General features: G+C 37.8%; 3 protein-coding genes across 11 annotated transcripts; 2 read left to right on the forward strand and 1 right to left on the reverse strand.

The window, feature by feature from the left end:
- Nucleotides 1-1,554: 1,554 nt before the first annotated feature.
- On the reverse strand, nucleotides 1,555-14,302 carry LOC135160101 (DNA-directed RNA polymerase II subunit RPB11). 6 transcript variants are annotated; one of them, XR_010298501.1, is made up of 6 exons: nucleotides 14,119-14,302; nucleotides 13,932-14,021; nucleotides 13,479-13,653; nucleotides 13,353-13,402; nucleotides 13,185-13,262; nucleotides 1,555-1,696 (listed from the first exon to the last, which is right to left on the reverse strand). XR_010298501.1 is itself a non-coding variant. In XM_064116286.1 (5 exons), the coding sequence occupies exons 1-4, from the start codon at nucleotides 14,169-14,171 to the stop codon at nucleotides 13,367-13,369; spliced, it is 354 nt and encodes a 117-aa protein (XP_063972356.1). In that variant the 5' UTR covers nucleotides 14,172-14,302; the 3' UTR covers nucleotides 9,411-13,262; nucleotides 13,353-13,366. The 6 variants fall into 6 exon arrangements, 1 of the variants encoding a protein (XP_063972356.1); XR_010298500.1 differs by having other exon boundaries at nucleotides 1,592-1,733; XR_010298499.1 differs by lacking the exon at nucleotides 1,555-1,696 and adding an exon at nucleotides 2,374-3,364.
- LOC135160052 (restin homolog) lies at nucleotides 1,579-13,325 on the forward strand. Of its 4 annotated transcripts, none has more exons than XM_064116204.1 (13): nucleotides 1,579-1,720; nucleotides 5,172-5,237; nucleotides 5,339-5,491; nucleotides 5,671-5,838; nucleotides 6,370-6,568; nucleotides 6,808-7,024; nucleotides 7,189-7,227; nucleotides 7,678-7,818; nucleotides 7,995-8,159; nucleotides 8,558-8,578; nucleotides 9,171-9,327; nucleotides 9,414-12,713; nucleotides 12,801-13,325. In XM_064116204.1, exons 1-13 carry the CDS (start codon nucleotides 1,609-1,611, stop codon nucleotides 12,845-12,847), a joined length of 4,785 nt encoding a protein of 1,594 aa, XP_063972274.1. In that variant the 5' UTR covers nucleotides 1,579-1,608; the 3' UTR covers nucleotides 12,848-13,325. The 4 variants fall into 4 exon arrangements, with proteins under 4 accessions (XP_063972274.1, XP_063972275.1, XP_063972276.1 ...); XM_064116207.1 differs by lacking the exon at nucleotides 1,579-1,720 and adding an exon at nucleotides 1,727-2,367; XM_064116205.1 differs by lacking the exon at nucleotides 8,558-8,578.
- Nucleotides 14,303-14,684: 382 nt separating the features above from the next.
- On the forward strand, nucleotides 14,685-17,814 carry LOC135160082 (mitogen-activated protein kinase 1). Its single transcript, XM_064116259.1, has 6 exons — nucleotides 14,685-14,844; nucleotides 15,379-15,505; nucleotides 15,978-16,340; nucleotides 16,598-16,765; nucleotides 17,099-17,287; nucleotides 17,377-17,814. Exons 1-6 carry the CDS (start codon nucleotides 14,720-14,722, stop codon nucleotides 17,497-17,499), a joined length of 1,095 nt encoding a protein of 364 aa, XP_063972329.1. The 5' UTR covers nucleotides 14,685-14,719; the 3' UTR covers nucleotides 17,500-17,814.
- The last annotated feature ends 2,981 nt before the right edge of the window (nucleotides 17,815-20,795 follow it).

Consider the following 20,795-nt stretch of genomic DNA (forward strand, 5'->3'; position numbering starts at 1 on the left):
TTCTCTTCTATGAGATAAACAGCCCTGAATGTGATTAGGATAAGTGACTTCCTGCGAAGACCTCCCCGTTGGTTCTTTTCTCTGAAAGATTTTATACAACATTTGCTACTTGATATAACAAAATGATAGGACAATCAGTTCTCGTTTTTCTTGACACCGAATTTCCATTGGAGGATCAGAGGTAGACCACAATCTTCAAGAAGCAAAATATTTCAGTACACATTATGCTTTGCTTCAGGAATTCATTGTGAAGAATTCTCGAGGTATTATAAATAATCAAATAAATAATCATCATCTAGAGTGGGTTGGAAGAGACAAAGGAAAATTGTCTTATTGTTGACTATCTTGGACTCTGTGACAGATAACAGAATAATCGGCTGATCTTCTATTGTAGGCCTTGCAGCTCTCGACGAAGAGGTCCCCTATCTCTTCGGTAGATCCTGAGATATTGGCAAAAGCTCCGCTGCATCTTCACTCTATTGGGATTGATAAAAAAGAACTCGCCCTGACCATCGAACGTCAGTCTCTCCCGCGCTGCTACAAAATTCCACGTCAGTTTTGTTGCATTCTCCGTTATGTCCTCTATTTTTTTGTATTTCCATCACATCAACTCGTGTGAAAACCTCTCAATCTCCCCTAATTCCCCTTGATAATTAAATAAAACCGCACGATACGTTAACATCATCAGAACCGTAAGTAAAGTGTCACACAGTGCTCTGTTCCCACTCTTCCTCTTCTGAAAGCTATCATATAACCTCCAAAAAAATCGAAACTGTTCTCATTTAATGCTTTAATAAATAATTTAACGAATTAAGGAACGAAATTGCCTCAACGTAATGTAATTAACCTAAATCACCTCACAAAAGATGAATAGGAATCTATGAACTGGGATTTTTTTTTATCAAGACCTCCATTTCTATTGATTCATAAAGAAATTTCGCGATGAAAACACGTTGCATGAAAATAATTGTTTATGAATTGTTGTTTATTTCAAATAAAATTACACGTTTTCAATGAATTAACATGACATTATTTTTGTGCGACAGACGAATGAAATGTTATCCTCGAGAATATTTTTTATTTTTCTCTTTGTCTTGAGTAATTATGGATCGGTTAGTAATTAAAATGAGGGTTGATTAGACAGTTCGATGCCCTTTATTAACATTAATGGAATAACTCCAATCAGTCTCTCATTAGTCCTCTAAAGATTAATTAAAACCTCTTCAGTTTTTGTTTTCTCAACGATTTCCTAATTTTCTTCCTTTCTAAATTATTTTTAAAATTATAAATAATTTATGAAACATGATCAACGATGAATTATTACAAATTTTAACTACCATTACATATCTTTTACTCACTTACTTTATTTGTGCTCCAAAGAATAGTTAATATTTTCGACAGGACTCCATCGTTGATTGTGTATTCTTCAGTAATTGTCTCATATACTTAATGATCGACCGTTCAGTAATTAGAATATGGGGTATTGTCTGTTGTCTGTATGATCAGAAAACAATACCCAGCCTCCTTGATCAGTGATTGTGTTGCGTAACAGTGATCTAGTGTTCATAATAATAATTGAGGAAGTGTAACTGAAGAAGTGAGTGAGAAATGTCGGATTCAAAGGCATCGGGACTCAGGCCACCTTCCAAGATTGGCAGGCCATGCTGCAACGTCGAGCCGAAGCCTGCGGTACCACCTTCACCACCCAGATCATCAATGAGTGAGTGCATCCACTGTTTTTTTATTCGATTTTTGTTGGCAGTATTATTTATAAAATGAAAGACATGTCTTCGTCTTTGGTGCAAAATATTTTGCATTTTCTTGCTTTATGTTCAATTATCTCAATTCTCAGTGGGTTTAGAGAGAAATGTAATGAGTCATTTTTTCGGGATAATTTTATTCCCCACAAAAAATATATCGTGATATTTCTCTCTAAAATCACTCATTATCGAGGAAAACCAATAATTCTGAATCTAAATTTCCAAAAGACAAGCAAAACTATCGAGATGATAAATTATTATGGCTTTCAGTCATTAATTCCACCCAAATCACGTAATCAGGTTTGTAAATGTTTTATTCATCTCTATTTGTTTGTCTTTCCTGTCTTTTTTATCATGTCATCACGTAGGTGAAGAGCCCTAGACTGAGTGCTCTTCACAAAACTAAAATAAACACAGAATAAGCGGTGAGTAATTGATGTTACAAAGTGCGCTGTCTTCTTTCTGTAAATGGCTGTGCTCCCACCATTTGGGAATAAAAGAGTTGAAATGTCTGAGGGGGGAAAATCATTGCACGCCTACAAACGCCACGAGACATCATGATCCAAACAGTGTAACGCTGTTTCTCATCACGTTAGCAAGCAACTGAGTAATCTTTTTTTTATCAATTGTCATTAGTTTTATTATTGGTTATAGCAGAGCATTCTCATCAATCATTCATCACCATCTCTTCTATTTACTCTCTACCTATTCATTGAGACCTGAGAAATAGTCGTTGGTTAATTATTATGAAGTGGACGAAATTTTTTAGTCAACGAGAAACTGAAAAATCAGAAATTGTGAATCGATCAAGTGAAGTTTCTTTAGTTTTCAAGCAATAACTCGTGAGGGAATTTTTTGTCCAAAACTTTTTTGTGGGGAATTTCAAGAGTCCAAAAAACGTTTGTCACGAACATTTTCCTATATCCATTAGGGTTGGAGAAATTTAACAAACTATGAATGAGACAAATGAGTTGACATCAAATAACAAACCAATTTGGCTTTGAATTTTTGCCAAATAACGTGAAATCTATGACAGATACAGACAATTTTGTTAATCACTCCTTTTAAAATGTCGAAATTCTTTCCAAAAGTCTCCAAAAAAAATCATAAAAAATTCTCTATCTTTCACAGATCTGAAGATATTGCTCCAATTCCGATCATAAAATTTTATGAAGCTGTTTTTTTTTTTTCGTAGAACAATTCAGGCTTTTTGGGTTTTTCTTCTATTTTTTAAAATATTTCTTCCGATGAGGAAATCATATGTTTGGACTTAAATTCCTCATTTTTACACTCATTATCACGCATTTATCGATAGGTAACGATAGAAATGTCATGTGTTCTTGACCCAAATAATTTAATTGTCTCTTCATTTATGGAAATCGAAATCCGGTCCATACGACCTTAACAACCTGTCTCTCCACTCGACAATCCCCATAAAAAAACCAACATAACGTTTAAAAAGATCAATGAATACCGTTGGATCGGGGGAAGAAACCGATAGTAGAACGTGTTTTCCATTTTTACGGATTTCTTCTGGAATTCAATTTCGCTGTTGTCTTAAGTTACACTCGTCGCTCTGGCTGGAAGTATTAACACCACAAACACTAAAAATAAATACAAACAATTAAAGAACTTCGAAAAAAATACAAAAGAAAAATAATTATTCAAAAAAAGGAATGAAAATCCAAAGAAATTGATAAAGAATTCTTGTCATCAATAGATAAGTCTTCATTGTATCAATTTGTTGCACATGTTTTCGATAATTCTTGAATTATTTATTGCTTGTTGATACATGAATGTCACGAGGATTATTAATAGTCGATTTTAATCCGTTCGCGAAGGAAATAAGAACGATAAAAGAAAAATTTCTGCATAAAACGTTTTATTTATTGCAGTTGACGTAACTCTCAGTTTGTATATCGCAAAAAATACATAGGTGACTCCTTTACTCTCGTGTGTTAACCTGAAGTCGTCCGTTCCATAAATGGAGGACCAGCAAATGAATAAAAAAAATAATGAGAGAATGAGAAAGAACTAAAGTGGCTAATTGAAGAGTTCAATTCATTGAATATTTAGTTATTGTGTAAATTCAGTCAGTTCTAGGGGAGAAGGTTATTTTATAGTTTTTGTATGAAATTCAATTCTCTGCAAAAAAAAGTCTCTTGACATTTTTCGTAGAACTACAACCAATATGCCAAAGCCTATGACAATAGAACATCAAGAGTCAATGTTCAATGTGGAATATTTCGATATTGGCAGAGTGAAAGTCAAATTTTTCTTCCCATTCTAAAGAGGAAGAACAGATCTTGATAATGAGCTCACAATAATCTAAATTTGACCGTTCCATCAGAAGATATTCACATAAGAAGAAGAACCTGTCCCTCAGAAATGTTGTCATTCGCCAGAACAACAACAACATCATTGGAAATTAATTTTTCTTTTCAAATTCCTCGGGATTTTCGACCTACGTCTGACCTAAACCATAACTCGAACATGATTCTGAGGCAGAATGTCAAGGTAGACTGAATTAAGTCATCGAAACCCACAATTTAGTGTCCAATTAACGGCCAGCCACTTCCTCCTTGCCCTGAACGAGTTCCCTGTTCTGATAATTTCAAACTATCTATTCCTCACAACAAGAAGCACGAAAACGAAGAAAAAAAATCGGTTATAAGACATAGGAGGGACGCCCACGTCGACCTACAAGCCTCACGTACAGGCCACACCCACGCTCTCTTACCATTAATTAGCAGTGATACAAAACCACATCTCATGAATAAATGATTAACAACAATATTTAGTGGTGATTGTCACGATAGAATCTCTAGATTAACATCATTGAGTCATGTCCTCGGTATCTAAAACCGTAATGTGATGTCAAAACATTGGGATTTGATTGTTTTTGGATGAAAAAGGACAACAGGAAGCAGGAGAATCATGTATTAATAATAGTTGTTCATTCATGTTACGTATTCGCGATTGTGTTTGGAGATTATCTTAGCTCCAGTTTTATTCACGGTTCATTTAACACGGAGGAGATAGGTTTTTGAGGGACACCTTGATGATCATGGCTTCTACGTTGTCCCTGGTAATTTCTTCTGATTTAGCTTCAAAAGACAGCCTTTATGAACATTTTGGAACTGAAGTAAAATTGGAAATTGTCACTATTTGCAATATCCCGAGAACCACAACTCCTAGAAAAAAAAAGCAATGAGGGGCAGATAGCGAAATTTTTGTTAAGAATTTTCTTTTCGAGAACTTTAAGGACTACAAAAAAGGTCATATGAAAATTTCTGTATCTCCGTTAGATTTCAAAAGAATCCCCAGACTACCAATGCATCATTCATTGTTAGTTGCAATGCTTATGTAGTTTGTTTGTTGTTTAGTTTTTGCTTTATTTGCATGTGATAGACTCGATGGAGCCAATTTATGAGAACGTTAGACGCAAGGACACTGGAGGCCTTCGTCGAGGATCAGGTAGGACCCCAAAAATACTCAGGAGCCCTCCTCCTATTGTTAGTCTTTCATTTTTTTCGATTGAAACAATCCTTGAAAAATCGTCGTTTGGATTTGAACAGATACGAGTGTCGTGTTGACGGAAGATACCGACAGTTTCATAATCGGAGATCGAGTATGGGTCGGTGGAACGAAGCCCGGCTCCATCGCCTACATCGGAGAAACCCAGTTTGCTCCTGGAGACTGGGCTGGAGTTGTCCTGGATGAGCCTATCGGTAATTCCCAATATCTCGAGAGGAATCACAGCTGGAGAAAAACTTTTCAGAGACAAAATGTTCCTCTTTTCGTGCTGAACATTTTGTTTATTGAACATTTTTCTCTATCTCGATCGGTTCTTCACTTTATAACGACATTACCGATTTCGTTATTAATTAATCGTAATTAACGAATGAAGGAAAGAATGATGGCTCGGTTGCTGGCTCCCGTTACTTCCAATGCGCCCCCAAGCACGGAATATTCTCACGTCTCACCAGATTGACCCGCTATCCACTCCAGGAGAGCCTGATGATACAACCTGAACTGAAGACACCACCAGGCAACAAATCAATTTCACCTTCACTGAGTAAGGATCGCTACAAGTATTCCTATCGTCGCCCTTAAAGGATGCACAGCTTCAGTTTAGAGTCTAGTTCACACTGATGATTGCACAGCACACACAATTAATCCCTCAATTTTATTTGATTTTTTTATTGCTAAAAATTAACCAGAACTATTTAATTTCAATAAAAGAAATGATTTTGCCACTTTGTTTTCCTAAATTTACCAATGTTTATGCTTCCGAATGGAAGCTTCGTAATTATTTCATTTCAACTTTTAAATTTTTCGTATTTATTACTGTTTATCTATTTGTCTGTGACTAAAAAAAAGTCGAAATGATGATGATGGCCAAAAAATTGTCTCGTTAGAAAATGGTTATTCGAAAGTATATTGCTAATAAATTTATTTATTAATAAATTAATAAGAAAAATATCCCCTATACTCCCTAAACAAAAAATGGAGTTCAATTTTCAGTTGATTTATTAATTCACGCTGTAATCGTAGTGATTGTAATGAATTCCTTTTTTGCGCTGAATAAATTAATGGAAATTGATAGATGTTTCCATGACGAGTTTATCCTCAACGACCTCGCGGGATTTGAAGATTGGGGATCGAGTTATTGTGTCATCGAGCCAGGGGAGCAAGACCGGGGTGTTGAGGTACCTCGGGGTGACAGAATTTGCAGCTGGCGAGTGGTGTGGCGTGGAGCTGGATGAGCCCGTTGGGAAAAATGATGGAGCGGTTGGAGACAAAAGGTTTCAGCTGTGTTGATATTTGTTTGAGGGGTTGACAAGGCAATAGCCTTGAAGATATTCCCCATCTGTAGTATTCCGAGGGCAGTCACAGATGGAGGAAAAATTGATAGACGGCCATCGTTCAATTTTTCATGAGGAGAGTTTTGTCTCGAATGTTTTCCTGCATCTCTGACGGTTCCCCAGACGAATTCAAAGTCTTCCGTCGCATAACCATTTCTCTAAAAACACCACATCCCCAGGTATTTCGAATGCAAGCCGAGGCACGGTCTCTTCGCCCCATCACACAAGGTCTCCCGGTCGCCCTCGAGCAAGCGCCCGTCCCTGAGCGCCGTGCACAAGCCTATGGGCGCCTCCCTCAACTCGTCCATCCGTAAAGCCGGCTCCCGAGAATCCCTGACCTCCGTCTCCAGTGTGACATCAGCCACGGCGAGCGCCAGAGGGGTCACCACCGCCAGGGTAAGATTCGCGGAATGAGGCCTCTCCACCAGCCCCCGAGGAGTTCTAGTATTTTTCATCAGTCATTGTTGTACCTCTTTCTTAATTAATTACCCATTGAATGCTGAATTTAGCGCAAATAAACTGATAGGAATTTTTTTTGTAATTTAATTTGCATATTCCAGAGAGTGAGGGCGTCCACACCTGGACAGAGTTCTCTCCAGGTGAGATACTAATATATTTGTTTTTCTTCTAATTGAATGTACATCTTTGAACTTGGTTTTGATGGGTTTTAGTGCCATGAAGTGAGGAAATAAGTTTAAAGGATAAAATGATTGAGTGTCAACACTTATTCCTTCATTTCAATTTGCCATATTTTTGTAGATTTTTTTTTAGATATCTATTCTTCTGAAGTATTATCTCTTGTTGGTGTATTCTTAAGTATTGAGTATCTTGTATATCTGTATTTTGCCTGTTTAAATAAACAAATAAATGAAAAAAGTACTTGGAATAGAGGAGATGAGGGGAAGGGCCTAGGCTAGACTGCTTTCATTATTTTCCTGGTTTATTTTTGCTCACTTGTAAAAAGAGGCTTTTGGTTATTTAGTATTGCTCTGTTATTGTTGTTTGTGTATGAATTTTCCTGAGGATATTCCTTACTGTGGGATTTTCAGGAAATGTTGAAGGAAAAGCAGCAGGAGATCGACATGCTGAAGAAGGAGAGGGATCTAGAGAGAGAGAGGATCACTAAGGCTGCTACGCAGGCTGATAATGCCGAGCAATCGATAGTTAATTTGAAGATGGAGTATGATAAGGTAGATCTTGGATTTACCTATTCGATTTATCGATCATTCAAGTGGGCTTTAGAATTCGAGTTCATAATGAAAATGTCTTGTAAATTACACAAAAAAATTATCGGAGGATTCATTTAATCTCAGTTTTTCAATTTTGATCTATTCCCCTGAACCTTCCTGTTGTTTTCCATGATCAGTATCGAGAGGAAATGGAGAAGACAGTTCTTGACGCTCAGGCAGCCCTTTCCCGGCTCCTCGAGGAGAAGAATATTCTGCAATCACAGTTGGAGGAGGAGAAACACAAATGCGAGGACATTCTGTTTCGATTCGAGGAGGAATCAGTGAACAAAGAGGACATTCAGGTAACTCTCACTTGCCAACAAATACCAAGCACTGTTTAAACATTCAGATCTCTTTGAGCATTGAATTTAGACTGCTCCAAAGCTTGCGAGCTTGCCCCCCTGGTGATGGCTCATGAATTTTTAGTTTTTCGTCAATTGGTCAGCGATTCCCAGTAGATGTCAGTGGGAAAAAATTAGTTGTACGAATGCCTTAATTGAGATGACGTCTCAATGATTGTTGCCCTATTTGGAGTGATCCTGAGTGATTTACCGGGAGATAAAAGGCAGACTCACAAAAATGTGAAACCTACTGGTGACTCTTGACCACTTGATCCTTCTTGATACCCCCCATTTGTCTCCATTTTTATCTAGTGGCTTTTGCTGGTGAATTCCCATTTTCTCTATTTTTCAAATTTCAGAAGGAAAAGGCTGCACAGAGCGTGAGTATTGTCGTCGAGAAGCTGTTTCTCTGCACTATATTCATTGCAATCACGTTATTTGTCACTAAAAAGATCACATTCTTGGGCAGAAAGTTAATATGAACTAATGAAAATACTTCATTGCACATTGGACACACTCTTAACACTTTTTCCATGCCATAATCATCATCAGTATTCGGTTGCGTTCATTGAAAATGCTTGTAAACTGTAAACACTGTTGTAAACAAAATTTATTTTATATGTTGGTAGTTTTTAATTTTATTCAGAATGATTGTTCATGTGTTTTTGCGTTAATTTGTTCAAGATTATGTCATTTTTTTTGTATATTCATGTGCCTGCTAATAATAATGTTCATGTTACTAATTGCATCGTGATGATTTTCCTAATTTCATTTGTGTTGGTAACACTTTATTCTTGAATCATCTGCGATGATTCGTGGGAGAAGGTGGGCCAAATTGGAACGCTAGGAAATTTGGTAGTTTAAGGTGCTTCCCCAGGAGACCCAAAATACACTCGTTTTCTGCTATCGTTCCACTTTGCTCGTCTCGTAGGTTTGATGGAATGATAATTATTAATCAATGAAAAACGTCAGGTGGTAAATCTTCAGAATGAGGAGAGAATAACCGCTCTTCAGAAGGAGCTCTCTGAGGAAAGGGAGAGAGTCATTCAACTCGAGAACGATAACTTGCGACTCTTCGAGGCTGAAGAGGAGCTGGTGAAACTCAAAGCTGAGTCCAACGTTTTGTCAGGTATTTCTATTCTGTCAGGTCTGGGGGAAGAACGGGGCCAAGGGAAATGTTTTCTCATGTTTTTCAATAATTTTTCCTGATTGCAGAAGTGGAAAATACGAATCTATGTCTCAAGGAAGCAAAAATCACTCTGGAGAATCAGATGTTGGAGCGAAACAACATGATTTCCGAGCTTTCCTCGCAGATTTCGGAACTACAACAGAAGCTAAAAAACAGAGAGGAGATAGAGGAGTCCCACATCGAAAAGCTCTCGGAAAATTTGAGCAAAACGGTGGAAGAAAAGAACGCCATAATCTCGAAGATAACGGATGAAAGTGCTGCGAAGACCCAGGCACTGGCTCAGGAAATAGAAAAACTGAAGCAGATTATCGAGACTCTAACGAAGGAAAATTCAAACTCTGCAGAAGCACAGAAAATCGAGTTGAAAAAGTTGCTTGAAGAGAATGAAAATCTGTCGGTGTCAAATTCCCAGAAAATTGAGGACCTGATGAGCCAGAAATTACAGGTGGAGCAGTTACTCGAGGAAAAAGACAAGCTTTCCGTGGAAAAATCGAGGAAAATCGAGGAGTTCGAGAAAATTGTGAATGAAAAGTTACAAACGATAGATCAGGAGAAAGAAAATTCGGGGAAACTTCTTCAGAAGAATTCAGAATTGGAAAAATTATTGGAAAACTTAGGAATCGAAATGAACAATTTGAAGATTGAGTTGACTGGGAAGAACGGAAAATTGGAGGAAACCTCTCAATTAATTGCAGAATTGAACGATAAATTTTCCGCAGTTTCCAACAATCGAGATGAGAAGATCATCGAGTTGGAGCGAGTGGGAAAATTGTTGGAAGATCAAGGAGAGGATAATAGGAAATTGGTTGAAGAGGTGAAAAGTAATTCCGGGAAATTCTCGAGTTTGAATCAGGAAATTAATTCTCTGAAGTCTGAGTTGAGTGAAAAAATCGGGGAAATTAATAGCATGACTGAAACGATGGCTGAGCTGAGGGATAATATCACGATTTTTGAACAGACGAAGACGAATTTGGAGAGTGAAATGAAAATGCATGAGTCAACAATTTCGGAGTTGAATAAAAGGGTGAAATTTTCGGATGAGAAAATCCAGGAATTGATCGCGGAAAAAGGCAAGCTGGAGGGGGAGATCTCGGGGGTTATTTCGAGCTGTGAAGGATCTTCCGAGCAGTTGAAACAGTACAATGAAGAGTTGAGATTGAAAGAAAAGGAAAATGGCAACTTGAAGGAGAAAATTTTTGAGCTGGAAAATTCGGTGGAAAGTTTATCAGGAAATTTGAGGGATAATATGGAGAATATAGGGAAAATCCAAGAAAAATTAGGCAAAAGTGAGGAGAATGAGAGGAATTTGGTGGCACAATTGAAGGAGAACGCGACAAATTTGGCAAAACTCGAGGAACAATTGAAGGATAATGAGAACATTCGTGAAACCTTGAGCGGAAAACTCAAGGAAAAGGAGGATGAACTCCAGCAAATTCAGGATAACCTGAAGGAGAGCGAAGCAAAGTCCGCAAAACTTGATGAAGTCGAGGAAAATCTTCAGAAAATCGAAATAAAATTGCGGGAAAGCGAGAAAAATTCCCGAGAGCTCCAGGAAAAATTGAAGGAAGCCGAAGGCAATCTGAAACTTATTCACGAAGAATTGCAGAAAAGCTCTGAAAGTTCCTCAAAATTGGTCGATGAAATCAACTCCAAAAATTCAAAGATCGAAGAATTGACTAATAAAATCGAAAATTCCGAACAAAATGCCGCAAAATTGACTGGTGAGAATGAGCACCTTGTCAAGACCATATCAGACCTGCAGAGGAAAACCCAAACTCTCGAAAAGAATCTGGAAATTTCCACGCAATTAGAGTCCTCGAACGTGGAATTGCGAAATTCCGAGGAAAATCTGAAATCAAAGATCGAAGAATTGAATGATAAAATTCGAGAATTAATCGTAAAAGTTGATGAAAAAACTTCCGAATCCTCGAGTCTCTCGTCATCCTTGGAAGCCGTATCCCAGGAACAACAGAAATCCTTGGATAAGATCCAGGAATTAAACAATGAAATAATTTCGCTGAACTCAAAGTTGAAATCAGTGAAGGAAGGCTCGGAAAAGCTCACGAAAATGCTCAGGAAAACCGAGGGTTTAAATTCTGATCTATCACAAGCAGCAGAAGCCCTTGAAACTACTCAAAACAACTACAAAATTTCTCAGGAAAAAATCGAGGAACTAAACTCAGAAGTTACCTCGCTTAAGGCTCAATTAATTTTGTTCGACTCAACTGCTCACAAATTAAATGAATTAGAGGAAGAACTATCCCTGAAAACTGAAGAAAATTCTGAACTCTCGAAGAAAATCTTGGAATTATCCACTACAGCAGAAGAAATCAAGACATTGAGTTCCGAAAAGTCCAGAGTTGAAGCGAATGTCGAGAAAATTCTAGAAGAGAAATCAGGGCTTGAGGAAAAGCTCAAGAAAAGTGAAACCGTAAACGAGGAGATGCAGAACACCCTAGACATGAAATCTAAAATGATTGACGAGTTGGTGAGTGTAATGGAGACGTTGAAATCATCGGAGTCTGAGTCAATTAAGAATCTGAAACTGGAATTCTCCCAAAGGTTGGAAGAAAGCTCAGAGAACCTCTCAAAAGCAAACAAGGAGCTCAACGCATTCAAGAAGACCTCTGAACTTGCCGAACTTAATCTGAAATCTATTCTAGAGGAGAACGAGACCCTGAAGAAGTCAATCACGAGCTCCGAAGCTAGAATTCAAGATCTCGAATCGAAAAAGCTCGAGAAAACCTCGGAATTAAATACGAGGAGTCAAAAACTTGAGGAGAAAAACGCAGAATTAAATTCTAGAAGCAAAAAACTTGAGGAGAAGAACTCAGAGTTGCTCATGGAAAAACATAATCTGGAAAAGAAAAACTTAGAGATGAACTCTAGACTCTCGGAGGTTCTGGGGGAGATGAAGACTCTGAAGGAGAATTCTAACAATAATTTGGGAGGTCTTGGGGAGAAGATCCAGAGCAATGGGGAGGCGAAGAACATGAAGGAGATCCTGGAGGACAACGAAACGTTCAAGGGTCAAATAGATTTCCTCAACTCAGTGATAGTCGACATGCAAAGGAAAAACGAGAGTCTCAAGCTGAAAATCGAAGTCCTGGAGATGGGTGTGCCTGCCAGCGAGGCTGACGAGTACTCGAGGGAGACCCTGGCGAAGGTCTCCTCCCCGAGGATGTTCTGTGATATTTGCGATGAGTTTGATCGGCACGAGACTGAGGACTGCCCCAAGCAGGCCCAGGACTTCGAACCGGAGAAGCCAGTGAAATTGACGCCTGTGAAGGGGACAGTGCAGAGGCCGTACTGCGAGCATTGCGAGGGTGAGTTATTGGTGTGCTGTCCGCTCACATTCAAGATAAAATTTCCGACATAAAAATTCTAATCGACACGAACGTTTTCTTTTTTAGTGTTCGGGCACGACACAACCGATTGTGATGACGCCGAGACCTTTTGATCGTCGACCACCGAAACTTGAAATCGAGCTTTGCTTGTCAGCTGATAGTCGCAAAAAAATTCAATTACTAAATCCGAAAATACGTTGAAATTTTCAAAGTATATTTTTATATCGCGTTAGATTATCCCATAAACATTATCCCAGTGTCTTCCCGACTAATTTCCGTCGCTGTTGTGCATTAACAATCGTTTTTTCAGAGACTGTAGTTAATTTAATTATCTCTCCAGGAATTGAGAGGGAAAAATCGTTGGCTTGCCTATTTTCTCAATTCTATAAAGTTGATTAAATCGTGTAAATAGAAGTAAGACCGATCTATTTAATATTTATTATGACTTACGTGTATATAAATATCTGTTATCAAGCTCCTTGCACGCTGAGGTTCGTTGGTGAATTTTGGAAATCGAAGTTGCACAATCTGAGAGATGAAAACGTTTTGTAGAACTTTGTCAATAAAATAGAGTTTATTCAAGAGATTAAAGGAGTTTCTTAAGTTCTGGGTATTTACACGGGCGTCTGGGATTAATCTAAACCTTCCTTCTTCTCCTTTATCGCGTCCTGTAATGGGGGAAAAGATTTTTAATAAGTTTTACTTAATTTATAATGGAATTTGGGAAATCCTCGAAGGGCTCACTTTGAATCTCTCCTCGAAGAGCGACAATTCAGCTATAAGATCAGTTATTGCGTGCATGAATGCCTCGTGTGGAGTGTAGTCTGAGGTTGTCTGGATTCTGATGACAAACTTGTGCTCCAGGGGGTGAGGCACTTTGTAACCAGCAAAGAGAACGTGTGGGTCCTTCAATAACTGACTGTAGAGAAAGGAACAATCGAGTTTTTGAAATTAGCATTTCGAACAGAGGAAATAACGAGAGATGCTTGAGCTGTTTTTGATGGATGTGATCGGGCAGTAAAGGACAATAAAACCATCACTAGTGAATAATTTAATTTTTCTATAGATTCTATAGAAAAAAAAAGAAAATATTTTTTGGCAGAGGCTTAACTCTCTACAGATTTTTTTCCATTTTCTTTCGGAAATGTCAAATGTCAAACTGCCGGTTATCGAGATTGTTAGAATAGAATTTCTTACTTCCTGATCATGTTTCCCAGGGTGTGATCCTCCTTGTTAACTGTGAATATCGCGGCGTTAGGCACCTTCGTGTCCTGCTCTTTGATAATCCTGCAAATTCCCAAAATTAACCTCTCAAATTGCGAGAACTTTCGAAAGTCAAATAGCTTCCCCGATTGACAGTGGATTAGGAACTTGAAAAACTCACTTTTTTTCTCCATCGTACAACAAAAATGACTCAAAGGTGGGTGGCGCGTTCATTGTGAAGTCTTTTTACAATAAAACAGTGAAAAAAGAACACTAAAAACAATAACAAAACCGTTTGCAATGACGCACAACACTTCACGCCGTTACACCGACTGACCGACTGTCGACGCCCGCCATTTTTATAAGGTCGACTGTTTCTAATATCGACAGGTTATGCACTGATAATCGATAGTTGCTTTTGTCGAAAATGAACAATCGATATTTCCTATGCTAAGCTATTTCCATGAGAATGAAAAAGCTGAGGAAATTCGGAAAAATGGAGGAAACGGTGGGAATTCATTGGGAAATTCACTGAATTCTCGGAATTTGTATCGGTGCGTCCAGGTCGATGTTTTAGACAGCAATATATCGCCCCACGCTGCGTCCATCGATTCGATTCAGAATATCGATAGTTGTCTCAAAGTCGACACAATCTCCATCACGTGACGTCATACGCACCGCGAGATCCACCGGAAACCCCCGAGGCTCTTCCCCCTCTCGCACCGTCATCAGAAGGGGAAATTCCTCGTCTCAACAAACTCTTCATCTCCTCAGTTGTCAAAATGGCGGGCGAAGGATCAGCAAGTGTTAATCCAAATGCAGAAATTGTGCGTGGACAAGTGTTTGAAGTTGGTCCGAGGTACACTAATCTCGCCTACATGGGGGAAGGTGCCTACGGAATGGTTGTGTGAGTAAAAATCAACCCTTAAACTATCACAGAATTATCATAAACCCCTCTCCGTGCCCCACAGGGAGCGAGGAGTGAAGGGAATTTTTCGAGTGAGCGGAAATCATTTTTTTTTCTTGAAAAGTCTGGATTCTGAGGGTCTCTTTAGGGTTTTTGCGATGAAAAGAGGAGGAGAGGGCTTTCGAGGGATGTCCTGGGGTAATTTTTTGCGAAATAGAAGGGTCCATCCCCTAATTTTTGGCGGCAGATTTGAATTATTTATGCTGTCACACCCTTTTTTGTGAGAATAATTTTTTGTGGATATGATTTTTCTGAAGTTTTCCAAAGGCACAAGCCCTTTTGGATTTTTAAGGCGGTGGAATCACTGTGAGGGTTTTTTCAAATTTTGGGACAATTTTCGAAAATGGAAGAGCTCCTCCTGTAGATTTTGGCGGTAGATTTGAATTATGCATGTTGTCACACCCTTGTTATGGGAAGCAACCAGGGGAAGTGATAAGAATAGCGATGGTGATAACGTTTTTTTGCTGGTTACAGATCCGCTTACGATAATGTGACGAAGACGAAAGTAGCTATTAAGAAAATTTCGCCGTTCGAGCACCAGACGTACAGCCAAAGGACTCTGAGGGAAATCAAAATACTCACGAGGTTTAAACACGAAAATGTAAGTCTATGGTTCCGGGGCCGTTTGTGAGGTTTATCTCGTTTCTTATCGATTCGACAGGTGCGATTGTACAGATGAGATAGTTCCAAGTCATTTTCAGTTAAAAAAATGAAAATACAACGAAATGAGGGGGAAATGTCATTGTCGGCCCTATGATTTTGTTTTTGATGAATAAAGACAGAACAGAAGTCTCGTCCAGACCTTTTTGCCCATTTGGGAATTCCCTGAAGAATATGAATTCATAGAGTAGAGTTTCCATCGGGAAAAATAAATTTAGAAATCTAGAAAATGCTCTTCATATTCCAGGAGCTCAATTCCAAGGGTAAAACCATGTATTCTGCGTATTTCTCATTTCGTATTCTCAAGTACAAGGGAATAGTCGTCATAAGAGTCTCCCCGTTCTCCCCGGCATTCAGTAAAAACATAAAGCCGCCAAGCAATTCGCTCTATGATACCTCATTCTCCCTTTCAGATCATAGATATAAGGGATATCCTCCGGGCGCCAACAATAGACCAAATGAAGGACGTCTACATCGTCCAATGTCTGATGGAGACAGACTTGTACAAATTGCTGAAGACCCAGGGGATAAGCAATGATCACATATGTTACTTCCTTTACCAAATACTGCGAGGATTGAAGTACATACATTCGGCTAATGTACTCCACAGAGACTTAAAACCGAGTAATTTACTGTTGAATACCACTTGTGACCTTAAAATATGTGACTTTGGCCTTGCCAGAATCGCTGATCCCGATCACAATCACGCTGGCTTCTTGACTGAGTACGTCGCGACGAGGTGGTACAGAGCTCCTGAGATTATGTTGAATTCCAAGGTAAATTCAATATTAAATCCTCCTTATCGGGATAATGAAGGGGGTTGGGAGATAAAAAAGTTAGAAATGCATCAGTCTAAACGTCTTGACAATCGTTGAAATTAATGAGGACCCTTCGGGTCAACCGTCGCCAATAAATAGGGGATGTCTAATCAGTGCCAAATATTTATTTCTCGGTGTATCCAGTGATAATGTTTCCCAAATTTACCCTAAATGAAATGTCAGATTAGAATTAAGTTTGACGTTTATTGTTCCAGGGATACACAAAGTCAATCGACATTTGGTCAGTCGGCTGCATTCTCGCCGAGATGCTGTCAAGACGAGCAATATTCCCTGGCAAACATTACTTAGACCAGTTAAATCACATTCTTGGAGTTCTCGGGTCGCCTTCACCCGAGGACCTTGAGTGCATCATAAATGAGAAGGTAAATCACATAGGCATTTTTCTCTCTATTTCTTTTATCGTTGTGAACGTGTCAGTCGTCATGTGCGTCGTATTTTTATCGATGAATGGGCGTCACGGAAAACATTCCCGGAATTAATTTCGTGATTCTGCACTTTTTTCATTCTTTAGAAACGAATTTTCTCTCTATTCTTATTTACTATTCATGCAATATATTATTATTTATTCATTTTTCATTCTACTCGTTTGGATGGAGAGGAATTTGTTGAATTGAATGGGAGTTCATTGTCTGGAGCTGCCAGTGTAGATTAATTTATTGAGCGATAGGTAAAAAATATTTTTAATTCGCTTGCAGGCACGTAGTTACCTCCAGTCATTGCCGTACAAACCCAAGGTGCCATGGACCTGTCTCTTTCCAAATGCTGATCCACGCGCACTCGATTTACTCGATAAAATGCTGACATTCAATCCCAATAAACGCATTGTCGTAGAGGATGCACTGGCGCATCCGTATCTTGAACAGTATTATGATCCTGCTGATGAGGTAATTGATAATTAAATTCTTGAGAACACGTCGTCTCGAAACTGTGTTTCACTTGTGTTTTACGTAACAAAATATTTCTTCTTCGACAGCCCGTGGCAGAGGAACCCTTCACATTCGACATGGAGCTGGACGATCTTCCAAAAGAAGCACTGAAACAGTTGATATTTGATGAGACAACTCAGTTCGCACGAAACCAAGAGAATGCCATGTAGTCGTACATGCCAATCACATAACTGACGTGTATCTACGACTCAGACACACCAAAGCGCAGAATTGATGATCAACCCGCCCCAAATAAGAGAATCAAGGTTTATCATTAATCAACTTCGCCGAAACGATGATACCACAAAGTTTATTGAAATGAATTTTTAAATGTTCCAAAATTACTCTTGGACAGCTGTTGTGCGTGTGTGTAGGGGGGAGGCTTTCCAATTTTCCACCTCAAGCTGATGATTTATTTTCAAAATTCTGTGAAGAGGAGACAGATGGAGGAATAGAGAAAATAACACTGGAGGACGATATATATATTTTTTCTTTCTGTTTGATTTCTTTCCCCCGATGTTAACTCAATTTCACCAATTAATTTTCTTTCCTCCATTGGAGAGAAATTCAATTGTTGACTCATGTGCTGTCTGTGATTTTTATTGTATAAAAGGCGATTTTAGTGTGGAGAGTGGGTGGAAGGGGGAAATGGGAGTTCGGTGGTAACGTGGTTGAATTTTTTTAGAACTACAAGACAGGTGTGAATGGAATTTTTGCAGTTGTGCTTGAATTCACAAGCTTTCATCGTAAACTGGAGTGAAGTGGAGTGATGAAACAAAATTAGAGAATTTTCATTTAGTTCAGTTTTTGGTGAATATCTTGGGATTGAAGGAAGACAGGAGAATTTTGATGATGACAGTTTTTTTGGAGAATTACGAGGGTTACCACAAAGGTCCTCATCGAACTCTCGCCAGCCCCATTGGATTCTGACATATTCAACGAAGATCGATTGAAGAATTGTCATTTTTTTTCTCATTGCACTTTAGCTTTTGATTAATGTCTTGGAGTCTAGGGGAGACAGAGGAATTATTAACGACATTTTGTTATCTCTACTCACTCTCAAGAGAGTTATCTTCACGAACATTTTGTCATCTTCCCTTCAGCCCCAAGATATCCATGAAAAACCGATTATAAATTCGCTTTTTTCGTTTTCCCACTCCATTTTTCATTTTTTAATCAACTTCCTTTGAATTCAGGGGAGGAACCGTGGCAGATGGAGAAAAATAGTGAAGAGATAAAGTATTTAGTATGAAAAGACGAACATTTTTCATATGTAAAGTTTTTCTCCATCTGCGGTTCTTTTCGAGATATCGAGAACGAGAAAATTATATTAGCTTTAAAAAGTGCAAAATCCGTTGATTGTCCCTACGTACTTCCACCCCATCACCGAATTGTTTTAATTTTTCAATAATTATTCCACTTTCACTCCGAAAAATTTTAGGTCAAAATACTCTAGCGTTAGAATTTTACCAATTAACCGAACCATAAAGCAGTGAAAAAGCAAAAGTGAAAAAAAAAAGAATAATCTGTTTCTTGTCTCAATGTGTGAATACTTGTATCTTCGATGAAATTCCTTTTTAAATAACTAAAAAACATAACGAAAAAGATGGAGAAAACACAAAAAAAAGAGAATTAATAATAATCATAAAAATTTCTTCCATTCCATTTTTGAATTTTTGTGTAAATTAATTCGTCCAGCGATTCCTCATTGTTAAAGTGCATTTAATCGTTTAAGAAAAGGATAATCAAGAAAAATGAGAAAAAAAAATATTATAAATATATATTGATCATCTCAGGCTATTTATCAGCTCGTAACTTTTTTCCGAGTAGACGAGACGAGAAATAATACAACACGAGGTGAACGCGCACTCGTTCTTGTGTGTTGATTGGCACGAGGAAAAAATGAGGTTTCAAGGTTTTTTTTAGATTACATGGAGTTAATCCTGAGTAAGTGGAAATACATAACAATTGTGAGATATTTCGTTGATCATTCGAGATTAATTTTTCAGTTGATTAAAAATGCAGCAAAAATACGAATGAAACAGCTACAGTTCTCGATTTCGAGGAGAACATTTAATTTCCTGGAGAAATTACTTGTGACATTTTTCTCTGCAGCCATTCCTTTTCAATAATTGCTATTAATTTTCAAAAATCCACAAAAAAATCCTTGAACCCTCCTCATTGAAAATTCTAAGGAAAAATCAATTGATATAACTAATTATCGAATATCTTCTGGCCTAATATACTTAAACGTTATGTATGTGTATTTGTTGTTGTTGCTGAATTCATATCTCAATATCTCAACAATTGGAACCCAAAATTGAGCGAAAATAATAAAAAAAAAAACAAGTATTTCATCTACTTACGATTTTTCAGTGTTAAAATTAATCACAAAAGCACAAAAAAAGGGACAGAAAGGAGTGAGATGCAGAAACCGTAGACTAGATTCCCGTAACTTCATGAGAAAAATTAAATACTTGAATTTTCATTGATTAATTCAACGTAAAATCACCTCGGAGGAATGGTTTTTTCGAAAGACATGATTTGTTGGATCAGTTAACAAGTTTTCCATTTTAATTAACTGACTCAAAGTCGACTTGCAGGCGTCATTGAATTTCAACAAATAAAAAATCCGTTTTAGATGTATAATCATAAAATTATTAGCAATTCAGAATTATTATTAGAAATTGTTAAATATTAATTGATACAATCATCACGTGAGACTACGACTGTCCATTACACCATGCTCGTCTGAAAACTCATTCTTCTGTGGTGAAATCAACTTTCACAATTGAAAAAAAATAAACTAAAATTGATTTGTTGGCTGCATTCATAGAAATTTGATGAAACATTTTTCGCAAAGACTAATGAAACCAACGTGCTGCCTTCGAGATTCGATGAAAAAACAATTAAGTGAGAAATATTATTAAATAATAAAGGATTATTACCAATAAACAAAGAAAAATTAATTATCAAAAAGAGGGGAATAAAACTCAAGTTCAGATTACTAAGAAAAAAATTTAATTAATTAAAAGAGATGAAAATCGTAGCCTGGATGCAATGAGCAAGAGATGCAGTAAAAATGTGGAATCGACACAGTGAAAACGAATTGAAGGACAACAATAGTAAAGATTTCTAGCTGTAAATTGATTAAGAGATGAATAAAGTGCATAATGAAACAGGCGAATGATCAAAGTTGACTAAGAGTACCTTGAGATACTAGAGAGTAGTGATTAGGTATTTAAAAAAGTGACATTTTTCAACGGTTTTGTGACTTGTCTTCCCAGGACAATGTGCCAGTTCGATGATTCTCCTCAGTTTATCGGAGAGTTTCTTTACTCCCCCCAGTGATCATTTATTCAAGATCATTTTCGATCTCCAAGTAATTGATTAAGTGTTGAAACAAGACGAGTCCCATTTCAATGAGAAAATACATAAATTCGTCTTGTTTCACCAGTTTACATCT

This window comes from Diachasmimorpha longicaudata, chromosome 3, assembly GCF_034640455.1.
Source record: "Diachasmimorpha longicaudata isolate KC_UGA_2023 chromosome 3, iyDiaLong2, whole genome shotgun sequence".
NCBI classification, from domain to species: Eukaryota; Metazoa; Arthropoda; class Insecta; order Hymenoptera; family Braconidae; genus Diachasmimorpha; species Diachasmimorpha longicaudata.